Genomic DNA, 16,734 nt, shown 5'->3' on the forward strand with positions numbered 1-16,734 from the left:
TTCTCCATTTCTTGGCTCCAACCTTCTCTGTCTTGGCCCCTTTTTCATGTGGGCTCTCCCTATGTGTTGACAAAGATGGCCACTGGCAGCTCTGGCCTCATGCCCCTACTCCCAGTGAGCCCAGAGGAGCGCACACTCCTTCCTCACTAGTTCCAGGAAGTCTGAGGATTGACTCATTGACGGGGGTTAAGAACCCATTTCTGACCCAATCCTTGTGGCCAAGTGCACAGACTGAACACTCATCAACCAGGTCTTTGGTCGCTTGACCATCCCTGGGACTGGAAGGGTCCGTCCCTCAGAGCCATGTGGCCTGAGAGTAGGGTGGGTTGTGTCCGCAGAAGAAAATCAAAGTGCTTTTTATTATCAGAAGTATAAGCAATGCCCCAGTACTTCTGGAGAAGGCAGCAAGCCAGGGGCCAAGTCTTCAAAGCACAGAGAAGGGGTGGTGGGAGAGAGGTGGGAACAGCAGCATCGAAGCCGGAGGCCGCTGGGAGCGCTAGGTGGTGCGAGCAGCAAAGGGAGGGTTCTAGGGGGAGATCTGGAAAGACTGTGGAATAAGGACGACCTGAGAGGCACGCGGGGGGCCTCGGCACTCTAGGGATGTCTTCAAAGGTAAGGGTCATCCGAGGCTGGGGCTTTGGTCAGGGAGGGCTCTGAGAAAGGGAAGCAGCTCAGCGTGAAGAGCTGGGCAGGAAGGAGCAGGGTCCACATGCCCAGGCCCCTGAAGCAGTCCTTCCAAACCTGCTCGGAACCTCAGGGCCACCAAGGAGAGGGTCAGAAAGCCAAGCCCCAGGCCCCAGCCAGGAATGCCAACTTGGACAGCTGGGGTGAGTCCAGGTGGACCTGAGCTTGGGTCTCTGGTCTGGGGAGGGTGGACTCTGAGGGATCACACTTAGTTGGTTAGGAGCATCACCCCCAGAATCCTGGGGAGGCCGAGGCCGCTCACGGCTGTTAGCTGCTTGGCGCACCGGCCCTGCAGTGGGGCACTGGGCACACTGCCCCCAATCAAAACTGCTAATGAAGGTGTTACTGATCAGCAAGAGGCCAGGACACAGCTGGCAGGGTCAGTGGTGTGTCCCAATCACAGCAGCCACTGTCAGGTCTAGTATTCCTCCTTTGCCCTAATGCCACCAGGTCAGGGCCCCGTCTGGCTCTCAAGTGTCTCTCCAAATTTGCGCCTAGAGTGATGTGCTAGGGGTACCTCTGGGACACCTGCCTACTCCCTACTCCCACACTGGCTGGAAGCTTGAGCAGAACAGGCACCTGTGCAGGTTCTTCCCCCTGCTGTGTTCCCAGGGCCCAGGACAGGGCAGTAACACACTGGCACCTGGCCCTGCAGGTCCCTGCGCCAGAAACAGTGGGCAGGAGCCCCCAGCAGGGTAGGGACAGCCTTGAAGCAGGAGTGGTGGCCACTTGCTCAAATGTGGGTAAGAGTCTGCCCTGTTCCCTGTGTGCCAGAGAAGGCTGGTGGCTGCCAGGCCTCCGTCAGGGGCACTTGCTGTCCAGGGGCACTCTGCCAGTGGAAGGATCCTCAGCGGCGCTCCCACCGAGCTGAGCCTGGTCTGTACACAGGAACTACTCTAGAACATTCCCTGGTTTCCCACTATTCCCAGGCTTTCGTTGTTTTCGAAGGTTGTCCTTTCACGGTAACATCTGTCTCAAAAGACCTCAGCCTAGTGCCCTACCGGACGAACAACTATTCCATATGGTGGGCAGGGGTGGGGGCATGGGGCGGGGCGGGCCAGGACTGAGGGTCATTCCTGCCAGCGGGCCTGTAACCCTTGGGGTCCCGCGTGCACTCCCGACTGGCCGACAAGCCCAGGGAGGGTCGGTGCCTTGCTCAGCCCGCACAGCACCGCACCTGGGTTGGAGTGGGTGAGCCAGAGCCTGGCTCCACTGCCCCTGTCCCATCAACACGACGGCTCACTGAACTCAAGAATTACCAAGCTCCACGCAGGCCCCGCCTGCAGAGACCTCGTGAGAGCCGAGGGGCCCCAAGCCGCAGGCCCGCGAAGCCCGCGCCCGCTGCCCCGCAGGCGCGCGCCAGGCCGCCCCCGCACTGTGACCGCACGCCCCGGGGGCTCGTTCCGGGACCAACCCGCCCCCGCGGCCGCCGGCGTCCACGGTCGGGGCCTGCCTCGCTAACGGACGCCGGGTGCCGGGGACTCACCCTCTAGCCCAAGCAACGCGCCGGACGCTCCCAACCCTACTCCACTCGGAAGAAAACAAGAGTATTTCAAAGGTTTAAACAATTTATTGTGCCCCAAAATAGGCCGCGAGGGGGAAAGGAAGCGCCGCGCAGCCCCGCGCCTCGCGAGATTGCTAGTCGCGCGCTCGGAGGCGGGGAGGGCGGAGCGGGAGCGAGAAGGGCTGCGCGTCCGCCGCGTCCGCGCGCACAGGGCCCGGGCGGGCAGGCGCGGCCCGGCCATTGGCGACTGGGGGACGGTAACCATGGCGACAACCGTTGCCAAGGGCGAGAGCCAATAGGGGCGTCGCCAGGGCCGTTTCAAAAATCTAAAGCAAACAACAACAAAAAAAATGCTCCCACGCGGGGGAAGGGCGGGCCGGCGCCCCCTACGGTAGGAGCGAGCGCGGCGGCCCGGGCCGGGACCCCGCAGAAAAACCTACGTGCACTCGGGGTGAAAAAGCGGGTGCCGGGCCCCCGCGCTCACTTGCGGCCCTTGGGCACTTTGGGGACGCTGGGCTTGGCCGCCTTCTTCACCTTCTTGCCCCCCGCGGCCGCCGCCTTCTTGGCCTTGCTGGCTTTGTCCTTCTTGGAAGCGGCGCCCTTCTTGTGCGAGCGCTTCTCGGGCTGCTGGCCCTTGGCGGGCTTCTTGTCCGCGCGCCGCGAGCCAGTCGCGCCCGGGGCCGCCTTCTTGGCTTTTTGCGCGACAGGAGCCGGGGCAGTGGCGGCCGCCGGGGCTCCGCGCCGATCGCCGCCGCCCTCCAGCTTCTTGCGGTTGAGCTTGAAAGAGCCGTTGGCGCCGGTGCCCTTCACCTGCAGCAGCGTGTCGTTCTGCACCAGCGCCTTGATGGAGTACTTGAGGTAGGTGCGCCCGTTCTGCTGGTCGAACCACGCCACCTTCTTGGCCTCCGCGTAGATCTTGGCCAGCGACGAACCGTTGCGCTCGCTCAGCCTGCGGATGGTCTCCACCACCAGTTGGCTGTACTTGCCTGGCTGGTTTTTCTTCTTGCTGTTTTTCTTCTTTTTGGACGGGGACAGCGCCGCCGAGCCTCCGGTCTTGGCCGCCTTTTTGGCCGCCCCCTCGGCGGTCGTCAGTGGCAGGGCCTCCTCGAGCTCCACGGACATGGTGGCGAGCGGGTTGGTGGCGGGTGGGGCGCGGAAGCCCGGGGGCCGCGCCGGGAAGAGGAAGGCGAGGGGCCGCGGGGGCGCCGGGGGGCTGGGGGCGCGCGGCGGCTCCAGGCGGGAGCGGCCGCGGCCGGGCCTGGGGCCGGGCGGCAGGGCTGGGGTGGGGGCCGGGCCGGCCGGAGCGGGGCACCCGGGCCGGGACCGGAGCCGGCGCGGGGACTGCCGGAGCGCAGGAGTCCGGCGCGGGGCGGCCGGAACGAGGATGGTATTGGAGCGGAGAAAGTCGGCCGAACAAGCGCTGCTGCTGCCGCCACCACCTTCTCCGCCGGAGCTCTTTGAGTGTGCGCGCTGCGTTCTGCCGAGGAGGGCGCCCCGCTCCGCTTTTATGGCCCCAAGGCGGACCACGTTGAGAACAACAACAGCCTGGTCCGGGGCCAGCGCCAACTTGTGCTTCTTGGAGCCCCTTCCCCGGCCGCTGGTTTCCCAGACCGCTCCTCTCCGGTGCCACCACTCCTGCCGCCGTGCGCCCCGGACAGGGCCCGAGCCCGCGGCGCGGCGGAGAGACGGCTGGCGCCCAAGGGCGGCTCGGCAGAGGGGAACGGAGGGGTGCACCCTAGGCTGCGGAAGCGCTAGAGGAGGGGGGCACCCTGTTTGGGAGCGAATAGCGCCGGCCACGAGAAAGGCCCCACGACCTAGAGCTTGGCGGCCGGCAGCCAAGACAGCGCCACAGGCTCCCAAGCCCTGACCGCGTCCAGGGGGCCCCGGGCCTGCCCGCTGGACGCGCTTTAATTTGTCCGAACTAACACAGGGCACGCCCTCACGTGGTCGGCCGGGGCAATGTGGAGGGAGCTGGGACGTCTTCGAGGGGGGTCTCCGCCCGAGTCAAAGGGGGGAGCGGATGCCGGCGCCCTCCAGCTGCGCGCCCGGGCTGTTAGGCCTCGGGGGCCTGGGCACAATGCGGGAGGAAGCGGGAAGGACCGCAGGTACTGCTCCAGGGATATTTCCTAGCCGTCTCCCCTTCCCCCGCCGCCGCCGCCGCCGCCGCCGCCGCCGCCGCCGCCGCCGCCGCCGCCGCCGCCGCCGCCGCCGCCGCTGATGCTACAAGTGCCGCATTTTGTGGTGCGTAAAGAGCCTCACCATTGCCCCCAAAACCAAATGGCGGCCCCAGGGTGGGCGAGGGGAAGGTTGGGGCCCCCGAAGGAGTTCCCGGAGGGGTGGGGGAGGGGAGTTGCTCACAGTTCCGGGCCACACCCCTCCCCCTCTCTCTTTAGGAGCACGGCTGAGCATGGGCTCCCCTCCTTGGGTACCAGCGAAGTCCTCCGCGGAGGCTTGTGCAAACCTGGTGGCCCTGCCGCTGGGTCCAGTACTGAGGGTGCGGAGGAGGCGCCAGACGCTGAGACCACGGGGAGATGCTCGGGAGGAGGGCGGCTCCCTTTGGAGTAAGTGATTTAGGTCCGCGTCCCGCGGGGCGGGGTCCGGACAGTTAACAGTTCCCTGAGGCCCAAGCGTGGAGGGGTGGGTGGACAGGAGGCTGGGGAATTGGGGCTCCAGGGGTGAGGAGAGCTGGAGGCTATGAGGTCTACAAAAGGGAAGTGCTTCTGGGGCTCTGTGTCCAGCAGTGCCTCTCAGCAGGTGTGGGCTCAGCCCCTGCAGTGCTTGCCCTGCCCCTTTGCTCTCAGACCAGCTCAGGAAGAGGCCCCAGGAGAGGAGGAAATTGAGGCGGGAAAGGTGAGGCTGGTAGTTTTCTGGGGAGAGTGGGTCAGGGGCCTGGAGCCACAGAAGAGCTTTGGCTCCCTGGGCAATGAGTACACCTCAAAGGCAAGGGGAGATGGATGGTGGCCCCTGTTCCTGGAGAGAAGGCCAAGGCCCTCCACGGACTGTCTTTGCAGGGCCTGGAGACCCTGGAGGGCCTGGGACTCAGCCGAGGTGACCAAAGACCATCTGAATTTCCTAACGGAACAGGTCTCTGAGGGCTGAGCCCTGGGGGGTCTGGGGAGCAGCAACATGGGGCTTTCAGAGACCACATGATTTGAGCAAAGACCTCAGGTTCTGAAAATACAAGGTGTGTGCAGGCCGAGGTGCAGCAAGAGAGAGAGAGAAGCAGCAAGATGTCCATGCTGTGCCCTGAGGGGTCTGCCCTGGAGGAGAACCAGCCTGGAGTGAGCAGAGGGCATGCTGGGGTTAGACAGGGCAGCCCCACGGGGGTGGGCCAGGGTGCATGGAGGTGGAGTGAGCAGTGACACCCTGGAGATAGCTGGCCCAGGGCAACCAGGTGACTGGCCGGGAGGGGCTGGCGCTGGGGTCTCTGGAAGGTCAAAGGGAGAGCACAGGGTGATGCCAGACTGAATCCTGCCTAGCCATGGGGGCTGGGGATGGGGGCAGCAGGTCCCTGGAACTGGTAGCAGCAGTAGACTGGGGAGGGCTCCTCCAGCCCCCAGGTCACCGCGGAGGGAAAGGGAGGGCGTGGGAACAGCGGAAAAGGGCGGCCATCCCACTGGAGACAGAGGAAGGATGGTCAGAGAGAAAGGGAGGCCAGGCGCGGAAGCCGAGGAGGAGCAATTTCAAGAAAGAAAGGCAGGTCTGTCCCGTGCAGCCCCCAGGAAGCAGGTTGGTCCTCAGAGCCAACTGGAAAGCTTCCAGCCTCTGAGACCCTCTGCCTGGACGCTGCCCATTTTGCCCAGTGTTTTACAAAAACCTAAATTAGTTTCAAGATTAAAAATATCAGGCCATTTCAGATAAAAATGCAGTCCAGATTTCAGATTTCCCCTAAAAAGTCTGCAGATTCGCTCTGGGTAGGGGGCAGAAGGGGCAGGGCCTGAGTGACAGTGGCCTGGAGGGGCCAGCAGCCCAACAGCCCAGCACCCGATCAGTGAGGAAGGGAGGGAGGGAGGGAGGGCAGCCGGTAGAGCAGGGGCTGGGCATGGCTCTCTAGCCCTGGGGGCGGCCTGGCCGTAATGAGAGGAGGGAGCAGTCGCATGGAGGCTGGGCACCGCGGCCCAGCCCGTAGGGGAGGACACAGCAGGCGCGGCTCTGTGGCATGCCAACAGACGGGCTGCCTGTGAGCCTGTGGATGAGGGCTCAGGAAGACTCATTCTCCACTTTGGGAGCTGTCAGGGATCCAGTGATTCATCCCACTGGCCTCGTTATACAGATGGTGAAACAGGCCTGGGGGCAGTTAGTGGCTTTGTCCAGTTCACTAGGACTCTAGGACTGGGGTCCTGCTGGCCTTCAGGGTGCCTCTCAAACCCTACACTCCCTGCCATCCTCTAAGGAAACCATGCTTGGGGAAGGCCTCACGTGGCCAATGGAAAAATGACAAAATACAGAAAAGGGAGCCTCTGGAGTCGGCCAGGGCCTGGCAGAGAGAGACAGCCCTTCCCCAGGGTCGGGCCAGGGGCAAATGGCGCCCGGGAGTGCAGGCTTGGGTGGGTCCTGTCTCCTAGGGTGAGCCTGGACAGTCCTTGGGCTCCAAATACCATCCATACGCTGGTGACCCTGTGTCTGTCTCTCTCCTGACCCCCAGGCGGGCATCCAGCCGCCTGCTACCTCTTCTCTGGAATGTCTAAACAGTTCTCTTTTGTGTTCTCTTGCAAACACTTCCACAAACGATTCTAGCCAGAAAGCACAGGCTCCTCCCCAATCTCTTCTTCCATCTACCCCCTCATACAGCCCCTCGATTCCTCCGTCCAGGCCTCCATGCTGGCCGCCCTCCCACCCTGGCCTCTCCAGGCCTCTCACCCGGCAGAGGTGAGACAGGAAGGGGGCAGGGCACAGCCACTCAAGGAATGCCACAGCAGTTAACATCAAAATGGTGGAAGATTCAACCCCCAGGAGGCCTTGAGGCTCAGGATGATGAGAGATTTAATTTCCAGCAGATTTTGGGCTTCATTATACACCCATTGTAATATATTAACACACCCACAGGCACCATGGCCGTCCCAAGGCTAGCCACAAAAGGTCAAAGGGCGGGAAACGGCCAACTTCCTGGGAATCCCAGCCCCTTCCCCTTAGACTGGTCTTCCCACTTATTAGCATATGAAGCCACCAAGCCCATAAAACCCAGCAACACAGCCCCTCGCGGCCGCCCCGCCCCTCCCTTTTCAGAGATGGCCGGCATTCTCTCTATGGAATGTGTACCTACTTTTAATCTGAGCACCCAACCTCCACACCTTGTGGCCCTTCTCTTGCCTTTCAGTGTACCTCTCTGGATAAATCTACCTTCACTCAACTGTGGCTCGCTCCTGAACTCTTTCCTGCGTGAAGCCAAGGACCCACACTTGGCGGGGCACGTCCCAGGGGCTCAGCCAAAGCCTGAGACACAGCCCTTCTCACGCACCACATCTGTTTTCCTGCGTCAGAGGGAGCCCCTGCCTGAGCTCAGCCACACTGGCCTTTTTGTTCCTCACACCCCAAGGACTCCCACCTCATGGCCTTTGCACTTGTGGTGTGGCTGGCTCCTTTTGTTCAGAATCCACAAATATGTCATCAGTGCAGCCTCCAGGCCGGTGGGGCCCAGAGACTCCCCCGGGGTTCCTGTCACATCAGCCTGCTTTACTTTCTTCATAGCATTTATCATTATCTAATGCTGTTTTACCTAAAGAGCAGAGCTGGGTCTGCCTTGCTCCCTGCAGGCCCCAGCCCTGGGCACGCCCTGCCCATCGGTGCAGTAGCTGGAAGGTTGACTGGTCAGCAGGAGCTCCTGGGTTGGCTTGGACCCTGGCTCTCCCACGAGGTCCGCATGTGACCCACCTGCCTGGGCTCTTGGCAGGCCCCAGTGCCTCTGCAGGCCTTAGCGTTACCATCTGTAAAAGGGGTATATGCACAGCAGGGTAAACTGAGGCGCCTCCACGTGGGAGGGTTTCTGACCACCCGGCAGGAGCCTTGGCTGGTGGCTGAGAGGTGCCCTGGGGTCACCAGCCCCTTGTAGCTGGCTCGGGCTGGCTGCTGGCGACAACAGTGAAGGGGGGCTACAGTGAATGGTCTGTCTCCCCAGAGTGTGTTTTAACTGAGAGGTTGGCTCCAGCCTTGGCCTGGGCTGGGAGGGAGGGGGCACAGGGCCCAGTTTGGGGTTTAAAATGTAAATAAGAGGCATTAAGTGCTTTTCAGTATTTAAGGGGAGACTGTGGGGAAGGTTGCCTTTAAGATGCAAATGTGTATTGTGAAGCCCCGAATGGGGACATCGTGAGGGGCTCTGGCCCCTCGCCTCATCTGGCCGGGCAGCCTGCCAGGGATCACAGGAGCAGATGAGTTGATGTGGGAGGCTGAGAGGAGGTGAGACGGGGCACAGAGGGAGCCTGGAGGCCCACCTGCCTGGCGCCCCCAGCTCTGCTTCCCTGAGGGGTCCCCAGGGCTCCTGCTGTTCTTGCTGTGCAGGTTTCAAGGTCGATGTCAGCGTGGTAGGGGCTGTGGGACACCCGCAGCCTCAGCGCTCTCTGTTTGGGGTCACAGTCGGGGATGGGAGGTGCTGGCGCAACTGCGCTTGCCCGCCTTCAGCCTTGGGGAGGGCGTCACCCCAGGGCTTGGGGACCAGGGGTGCCGAGACGCAAACCATCGCTCATCTCCAGAAAGGGCCCCCCCCCGTCGGTTCTGCCAGAGATTAGGGGGCGGGGGGCCCAGCGGGGGACAGGGAGTCACTCTGCCCTACTCTTGGCCTTCAGTTTTTTTTTTTTTATTTCTTTAAGAGCTATCATTTTTTCCTAATAAAGTTATCCACGGTATTAAACACAAGGGAGGGGGACGTGAAGGGAAAACAAAGTCCCGGCCCGTGGACACCCCCCTCCTCTGCCATGAGGCCATGCTCGGAGCGGAGCTGGTGTCGCTGACCCCGGCCCCGAGCCCGTCCTTCCCCGCAGCTCAGACCACCTTGTGTCTGGCCGCCTCCTCGTGAGGGGCCAGCGGGCCTGTCCTTTGTTCCCCAGCCCAGAAGTCATGGCAGGATTCATTCTTATAAATCAAGTTTCTCTGTCAGAATCGCTGATGACCTACAACCAGGCTGCCTTCCCAGCAGCCCTCCTCCCTCCCCCTGACACCTGCGTCCCCACCCTGTCCCCTGTCCCCAGGCCCTGGGGGAGCACTCATCCCTCCATGTCTTGCGACTCCAGCCAGCTCGGTCTGCGTGTATCCTCCCCAAGCCCCCATTTCAGGAGCTGCCATCACCCCACCTCAGCCTCTTGTCTGCCTCCTCTGGCCCCCGCCCCGTCTCTTCTGCACCAACCTTTCCGGGGCTTGAGGGGACGTGGCTCCCCGCCACCGCCCGCACCCCGACTCTGGCTCCGCTCACTTCTCCAACTACACCTCCCTGTCTTCATTCCCTGCCCAGCAACGCGGCCTCCCCGAGGGGCCTCCCCTGCCCGGGGGTCTCTTCCTAGCCCTCTGATCTGGCACTGGGGCCACTCGGGCCAGGCACGGGGGCTAGAGGTACCTCCTCTGGGTTGCTCTCAAGTAACAGCCTGCGACTCCTTTCACCTCGAGTGGGAGTTTAGTGGCGTTGGGGGGCAGGTGTCTGGAGGATAGAGGGCCCAGGACTCTTGCAGCCCAGGAGAGGCTGGCTTCCAGCCACACTGCCTGCCTCTTCAGGGCCTGTCACATTGGGGACAGGGGTGTCCTGGGCCCAGCCAGGGCTGACCTGCCCACCCCAGTGCCGTCGAGCTGAGGGAGCTGTCCCAGGAGGCCAGGCCAGAATCGTCACCCAGCCTCGGGCTGTGGCAGAGCTCGGCATCTCTTCTCCAGCAGCCCCAGGAACCGGGCAGGTCTGAGACCATTAGGGAAGGGACCTTTGGTGACCAGGACAAAACCTGACAAACTGAGAAGTCACCTTGGTGTTCCCATGCGGGGCGGCTGGGCAGCAGAGTGCAGGCCAGGGGATCCTGACTTTACCTCCCTTGCTTAGCAGCAGCCTCCTGGGGGGCCTGTGGCCCTCTTGAGAAGAGTTGGGGGCTGGGCCGTATTTCTACCTCCCCCGCCTGGGTAAGGTTCCCTGGCAACAGCTGGCAGGGAAAAGATGGCAAAGCATTCACTGTTTACCTCATTTCAAGGACCCGCCCCCCAGCACTTCCCAGTGCTTCCTTTTATCACTTCCTGAGCTGACCCTGCATCGTGCCCATTGCCCCCACTAGGGCAGGGGCCCCGCCCCGCCCAGTGCTGCGGGGCCGGCGTATGGCAGGCCCTCAATAAATATGTGGAGTGAATGAGATCGGAGTCAAACTGGCTGGGCCTGGCGAGCTGGGGCTGCCTGTGCCAGTGAGAGCCCTGCAGCCCTGCCGGCCTCCCGGCCTGGCAGGCAGCCCCGTGGGTCGTCGGCGGGGAGGCTGCTGTGGCCCCGCCAGGCTCACAGGAGTTCATCTCCTAAGGGCTTTGCTCACCTGGCCTTGGGGATGGTCAGTTCTCTAGAGTCAAGAATGAATTAACAGCTGCCCTAAGGTCCCCCCACCCACCGAAGGAGGCCGACACTGCTCCCTAACCCTTCTCTGAGGGCTGATGGAGCTGCTCGGGGTGGGCTGGCCCCCCCATCCACCCCCGCTGCCTCCCTGGCCTCCCCATCACAGGCAGCAGAGCAGCCTTTGAAGAGGTGAACCTTCTCCCACTCAAGACCCCACAAGGCCTCCCCACTGGCCGCAGCGTCTGGGCCCTGCCGACCTCTTGGACCTTGTCCCCTGGCCCCCTTCTGCCTGCCTGAGTCCCCTTCCCACCCCGGCTCTGCCTTTCCATCAGCTCCTCAGCCCTGTCATCCTGCTTCCTTTTCTCATAGGTTTTCTCTGGTTATCTTGTGATATCTGTCCCCTACCCCCGAGACCCCGTCTGTCTTGTAACATTGAATGATCAGAATGGAGAGGAACCTAAATCCCAGGCCCTCGGCAGACTCGTGTTTGTGAAAGGGAAGAAAGCCCCAGATCGGCACCTGGTCCAGGGCCTGACGAGAGGGGCTCTCAAAGATGAGCTCCCTTCCTTCGTTTCCCTCTAATCAGAGATGCATTATTGAGAGGGGCAGCCCCTGAGGGGTCAGGTGGGAAAGATCTTCAGACCCTGTCTTGTCCCATCTGCCCCACCCCCATTTTACATAAAGAAGCTGAGGTCCAGAGAAGAGGCAGGGCCCACCCGGTGCGTCTGGATGGGCTCCGAGTCTGATTCCCAGTCCACTGCTCTTGCCCCTCCCGACCCCTCGTCTGTCCAGTCAGCCGGGTGGGGAGGGGCCCGCAAGGCCAAGGCCAAGGCCCAGAATGAGGATGGATGTTCGCCGAGCGCCACCCTTGTCTGGGTAGAGAAAACAGCCATCAGAAGGCTGTCCATCCAGGCCGGGGCCCGCCCCGCGCTTCAGGGGAACAGTTGAAGGAGCTGTTTGATCTCAAGAAGAGGGAGAGGCAGGGCCACGCACCCTTCTGACATCTGAACCGCACACTGGACCTGCCCTCTCGGCACCAGAAGACTGAGAAGGCCCCGGGCAGGTCTTCTGTTGCCAGATCTTCACAGAGGCCACGGTTTTCTCAAAGCCCCGGTCGGTCCCACTCGCCTCTGCGCAAACACGCTGGATGGCTTCCCATCGCACTCAGATTAAATCTAGTCTCCCCACAGCCACCTGCTCCTGCCCGTGCCCTGGGTGGTGGCCCCCCTGTCACCCCATGGCGTCCCTTTGTGCTGCTTCCCCCTCTGCTCAGACGTCCACGGCCCAGCCCTGCCTGCCAGTCAAATTAGTATCCCCTCCTCGGGGAATCCCTCCCGAAACGCCCCATCTGAAGCAGGGTCCCCCCCCCCATCTTTCACTGTCACTTTTCCCTGCTTTTCTTCAAAGCACTTATCGCTCCTGGAGCTTTTACATTTATATCCCAGTCTCTCCTGCCCACCCGGTCGGTGTGTCTGGCGAGTGTCACCAGATCCCTGTACTTGGCACACAAGTAAGCACTTGTTTCAATAAATGAAATAGAGAGGGTCCCGGGGAGTTCAAAGATTCTGCTTCGTCTTTTGTGCCCAAAGTACTAACCCGGGTGCTGAAGGGCCAGCGGGGGAGGACCGAGATGTCATCTTCCCCTGCGCCCCTACGGCCTAGGGCTGCTGTGAGCAGTTGGCCCTAGTGGAGGAACTAGCATTCCCAAGGGTAGACTTGTGCGAGCCCCCGTGCCCCCGGGAGTCCTGCGCAGGGACAGGCTTGGAGAGGATGCGGCCTGGGGGGCAGCTTTCACCCCTCGTGTTAGGAACGACCCATGAGGTTGCTGTCTAGTTCGGGTAAATAACGACAGAGGCCAGAGTCATTCGCTGTGGAGGCCGTCGGGGACAGAACGGAAGAGAGCCCTGGGATAACGTGGAAGGATGGCGCGGGTCTCTGCTTCCGGGGAAGCAGGAGAGCAGCTGCCCGGCCTCCGCTTATGGCTGCCCACGTCCCCGCCTGCCAGAGCGGGAGGGGCCCGGGCTCTGGGGGCCAGCCCGGCCCTCCCGCGCCCGCCGCCCTCCCCGTCCCGCCGGGCGAGGCACTGCGCTCCGCCCGCAGGGCGTTGGGCACGCGTTGCCCCGTCTCCATGGAGACCCGCTCGCGCCTCGCGCCCGCCTCCCAACGGCCCACCGGCTGCGCGCTCCGGGGACGCGCGCCACTCGCCCGGGCAGCGTCTCCAGATTGTGGTTAACACGCAGACTCCCAGCCTCCCTTCTCGACGGGCCAGGCAGGGGCGTGGGGGTCTCTAGTGTACGATGGGACAGGTTTGGGAACGGAACTGACCCAAAGCCGAGAGTTTGGACTTTTGGTAGTGGTCACTAGTGGTCCAGGACCTGCGTCACAGCCTTCCTGCGGCAAGGTTCTCCCGAGGCAGTGCTAATGTTTCCCTGGGGCGGGGCCAAAGCCAGAGCCCCTTTGATGATTTGCCCCCCAACAGGGCTGCACTGGAGGAGGCTCCAGGGTGAAGTCTGTAAAGGGTGCTAGGAGGCCCTACACCCTGAGGACAGAAGTCCTGGCAGGGTGTGTGTGTGGGGGGGAGGTTCCTGCTTTGGGGACTGCTCCCTCTGAACAGACCTGGCCAGGCTATCTCAGCAGGTCTGAAAAGCTGACCGCTGTCTTTGGTCTCTGCCTGGGAGGCTCGAGGACCATGCCAGCACTTGCCTCTGATCAGTACCTCCTCAGGCTAGGCCACTTAAGACGATTGCTGCTTTCCTGCACAGAGTTTTCAGTTGTCCACAGTCCCAGCAGAGGAACCGATGGGTTAAAACATACAGAGACATACACATAGCCATGTCATGTCGGGCCGGCTGGCTGAGGGCTGACTTCTCTGGGGACCTGGCGAAGTGACGGCTGCTGTGCACCTGACATGCCACAGCAGCCACCAGCAGAGCCGGCCTCCAGAGTGATCTTTTAACAGGTCCTCACTGACCATCCCTGATGCTGCCCTCGAGGCCTATGCCTGGCTTCCCATCTCAGGAATCCATGCCGCCAGCCCCCGGGGGGGGGGGGGGGACACTGGATGCTGGGATCTTAGCTTCCCAGACTTGCCTGATCTTAAAACCACCAGAGACATGTCCACATGTAGAACCACTGGGCTCCACACGCCGGCACCTTTCTCGTCCTGGCTGCCCTCTTGTCTGGGATGCATTTCTATTCAGATTTTGTCCCAGGAAACAAACAAACAAAAAAAACCCAAACAAAAGATAAAAGCATTAATTTTTTGTGTCCCAGGGTCCACAAAGTTGCAGGCCTGCCTAGCGAGGTAGAAAATAGAAATGAATGAGGTGGTCTGTGAGGGACTGGTGACCTGGAGGGCGCGGCGGGCCCAGGCCGGGACCAAGACCAGGCCCTGCTGCTTTGCAGGCAGAAGGTAGGCTTGGGGCTGCAAGATTTGTCGCAACCCAGAAGGGTGGTTCTCAGCCCTGGTGACACACTCAGATCACCAGGTGAGCGATGAAAAACGCCAGAGCCTTCTCCAAGCGACCAGTGAAATCTAAAGCCTGGAAGGTGGGCCCGGGCGTGAGGATTTGTTTCCCCTTCCAGCTTTACGGAGATGCCTTTGACAGGCGTGAGGACTTCGCAGTGGATGCGCTGGCTCCCTGGGGAGGCTAAGGCACTGGCCGGTGGAGAAGGACACCCTGGGGCCGTGGAAATGTCGCCCTGCTGCTCAGCTGGAGGAAGTGGGAGGCAGTGGGCCCAGGGCTCCCCGGGGTCCAGGGCAGGCTCTCCACCACCTGAGGGCAGCCTGGTTCTGGAGAAAAGCGAAGCTGGGGCGGTCCCTCCCCTGGGGCCTCTCACGAGGGCGGGAGGGGTGCCTGGGTGGTGGGCTTTGGGCCCCCCTACATCCACCTTCCCCAGGGATGATGGCCAAAGAAATGAATCCCACCCCAGGCCTCCTTCCCACGGAGAAACCTGTCCTCTGTTCACACCAGGGCGGTGCAGCAGAAGTCAGAGCTGGGCCGAGAGCCGCGTCTGGTGAAGCCGGCGACGGCTGGGGACGCTGGTGCTGAGCGCGGCCATCGCGGGACGAAGACAGAGGACGGAGGAGGTTTGCAAGCCGGGCTCGGGGAGGCCAGGCCCTGTTTTCAAGTTCATGGGCTTTAGGCACTAATTGCCTTTGACCTTTTTAGCTCAGCAGTTTCCTTTTTTTTTTTTTAAGGAAAATAAAATGCACATAACATAAAATGTACCACTTAAACCATTTTTAAGTGTACAATTCAGTCTCACAACGTATATTCACAGTGCTGGGCCACCATGGGCACTGTTTCCAGAAGTATTCCATGATTCCGGACAGAAATTGTGTCCCAACTAAACAGTCTCCATTCATTTCCTCCCTGCCCCCCCCCCCGCCTCTATTCTGTTTTCACTTGCTAAGATTTTTCCTATTCTAGGTACTTCAGATAAGTGAAATCAAACTATTTATCCTTCTCTGTTGGGCTTATTTTATTTAGTGTAAAGGCTTCAGGTACGTACACATTATAGCATGGTTCAGAATTTTATTCCTTTTTGTGGCTGAATAATATTCCATTATAGGTATGGATATACATGGGTATGTAAACCACGTTTATTTATCCATCATCTGTTGATGGACACTTGGATTGTTTCCACCTTAGAGCTATTGTGAATAATGCTGCTAAGAACGTGGTATTCGAGTGTCTCTCTGAGTCACGGCTTTCGATTCTTTTGAGTGGATGCCTCGGATTGGATGGAGTTGCTGGGTCATATGGTAACTCTGTTTAACTTTTTGGGGAATGACCAAAAGATGTTCCACGGGGCTGCAGCATTTTACACTACCTCAACTCGCACAAAGGTTCCGGTCTCTCCACATCTTTGGGAACACTTCTTTTTCTTTCATTGTTTTGTTTTGAATAAAGCCGCACTACTGGCTGTGAAGTGGCTCTAATTCGCATTTTTCCCAAACGACTGCTGCCACTGAGCGTCTTTTCCTGTGCTGATCAGCCATCTGTGTGTCTTCTCTGGACAAATGTCTGAGTCCTTCGACCATTTTTAAAGTGCGTCTGTTCTGTTACTGAATTGTGTGAGTTCTTTATGTAATCTGATACTACTCCCTTCTCAGGTAACATCGCGTTTATGACCACCTCCTCCTAGTCTGCCGGCTGTGTTCTCAGGCTCTTGCCGTGTCCTTCGATGCACTGAAGTGTTAATTTTTTGTTTGTTTTTTGGGGGGAGGTAATTAGGTTCACTTATTATTATTTTTTTTTAATGCAACAAAAGTGCTGGGGATGGAGCCCAGGACCTCGTGCATGCTAAGCATGTGCTCTACCCCCGAGCTGTACCCTCCCCCCAAAAAGTATTTGACTTTGAAGTTCGACATACCTATTTTTCCTTTTGTTGCCTGTGCTTTCGGTGTCATAGCGGGAAATCATTGCTGAACCCAGTGCCGTGAAACTTTCCCCCATGCTCTCTCCTAAGGATTTCATAGTTTTAGCTGTGACTTTTAACTTTACTTTCTGTTAATGCCTGTCCTGGGAATTCCTTATCCCACAGAACACCAACCTCGCGGAAGTGCAGCACCATCCCGTCTTTCTCTGATGTATTTCTCTTCCCGTTTCCCTTTAATCAGTTAAAAGACACTGCTCTCAGCTCTGGAAGTACCGCCTTTCGCCGCGGGCTCCCGCTGGGCCGCTTTCTGCGCAGTGCATCCATTCATTTACATTTATTTGTTAGCTGTGACGTGTAGATCGCTGATCCACTTCAAGCTGATTTTTGTGGATGGTGTTAAGGTAAAAGTCCAGCTTCATTCTTTTCCCAGTAGTTTGTTGAAAAGATTGTCCTCTCTCCATTGAATGGCCTTGGCTCCCTTATTGAGAATTAATTGACCATAGAAGTGAGGATTCATTTCCGGGCTCTGTTCTATTCTGTCGGTCTATGTGGCTGTTCTTACGCTAATACCACACTGTTGCGATTACAGGAGTTTTGTATTAAATTCTGAGTCAGGAAGTTAAGTGTGACACCTCCCACTTTGTTCTTTTTCAAGATTGAT

General features: G+C 60.0%; 2 protein-coding genes across 2 annotated transcripts in view; one reads left to right on the forward strand and one right to left on the reverse strand.

Moving 5' to 3' along the window:
• Positions 1-2,234: 2,234 nt before the first annotated feature.
• LOC116657190 (histone H1x) lies at positions 2,235-3,803 on the reverse strand. Its single transcript, XM_032458778.1, has one exon. It carries the CDS (start codon positions 3,308-3,310, stop codon positions 2,669-2,671), a length of 642 nt encoding a protein of 213 aa, XP_032314669.1. The 5' UTR covers positions 3,311-3,803; the 3' UTR covers positions 2,235-2,668.
• A 367-nt stretch (positions 3,804-4,170) lies between these two features.
• Positions 4,171-16,734, forward strand: part of LOC116657317 — a 46,148-nt gene continuing 33,584 nt past the window's right edge. Inside the window, exons 1-4 of the mRNA XM_032459439.1 lie at positions 4,171-4,368; positions 4,405-4,429; positions 4,582-4,749; positions 14,663-14,778. Coding sequence (XP_032315330.1) covers positions 4,209-4,368; positions 4,405-4,429; positions 4,582-4,749; positions 14,663-14,778 — 469 coding nt within the window. The 5' untranslated portion in view covers positions 4,171-4,208. The remainder of the gene's footprint in view (positions 4,369-4,404; positions 4,430-4,581; positions 4,750-14,662; positions 14,779-16,734) is intronic.

The sequence above is a fragment of the Camelus ferus genome, chromosome 17 (assembly GCF_009834535.1).
Source record: "Camelus ferus isolate YT-003-E chromosome 17, BCGSAC_Cfer_1.0, whole genome shotgun sequence".
NCBI classification, from domain to species: domain Eukaryota; kingdom Metazoa; phylum Chordata; class Mammalia; order Artiodactyla; family Camelidae; genus Camelus; species Camelus ferus.

What these genes read in the sequence shown, in the direction of transcription:
- LOC116657190 (XM_032458778.1), bottom strand. Translation starts at nt 3,310, where the DNA reads ATGTCCGTGGAGCTCGAGGAGGCCCTGCCACTGACGACCGCCGAGGGG.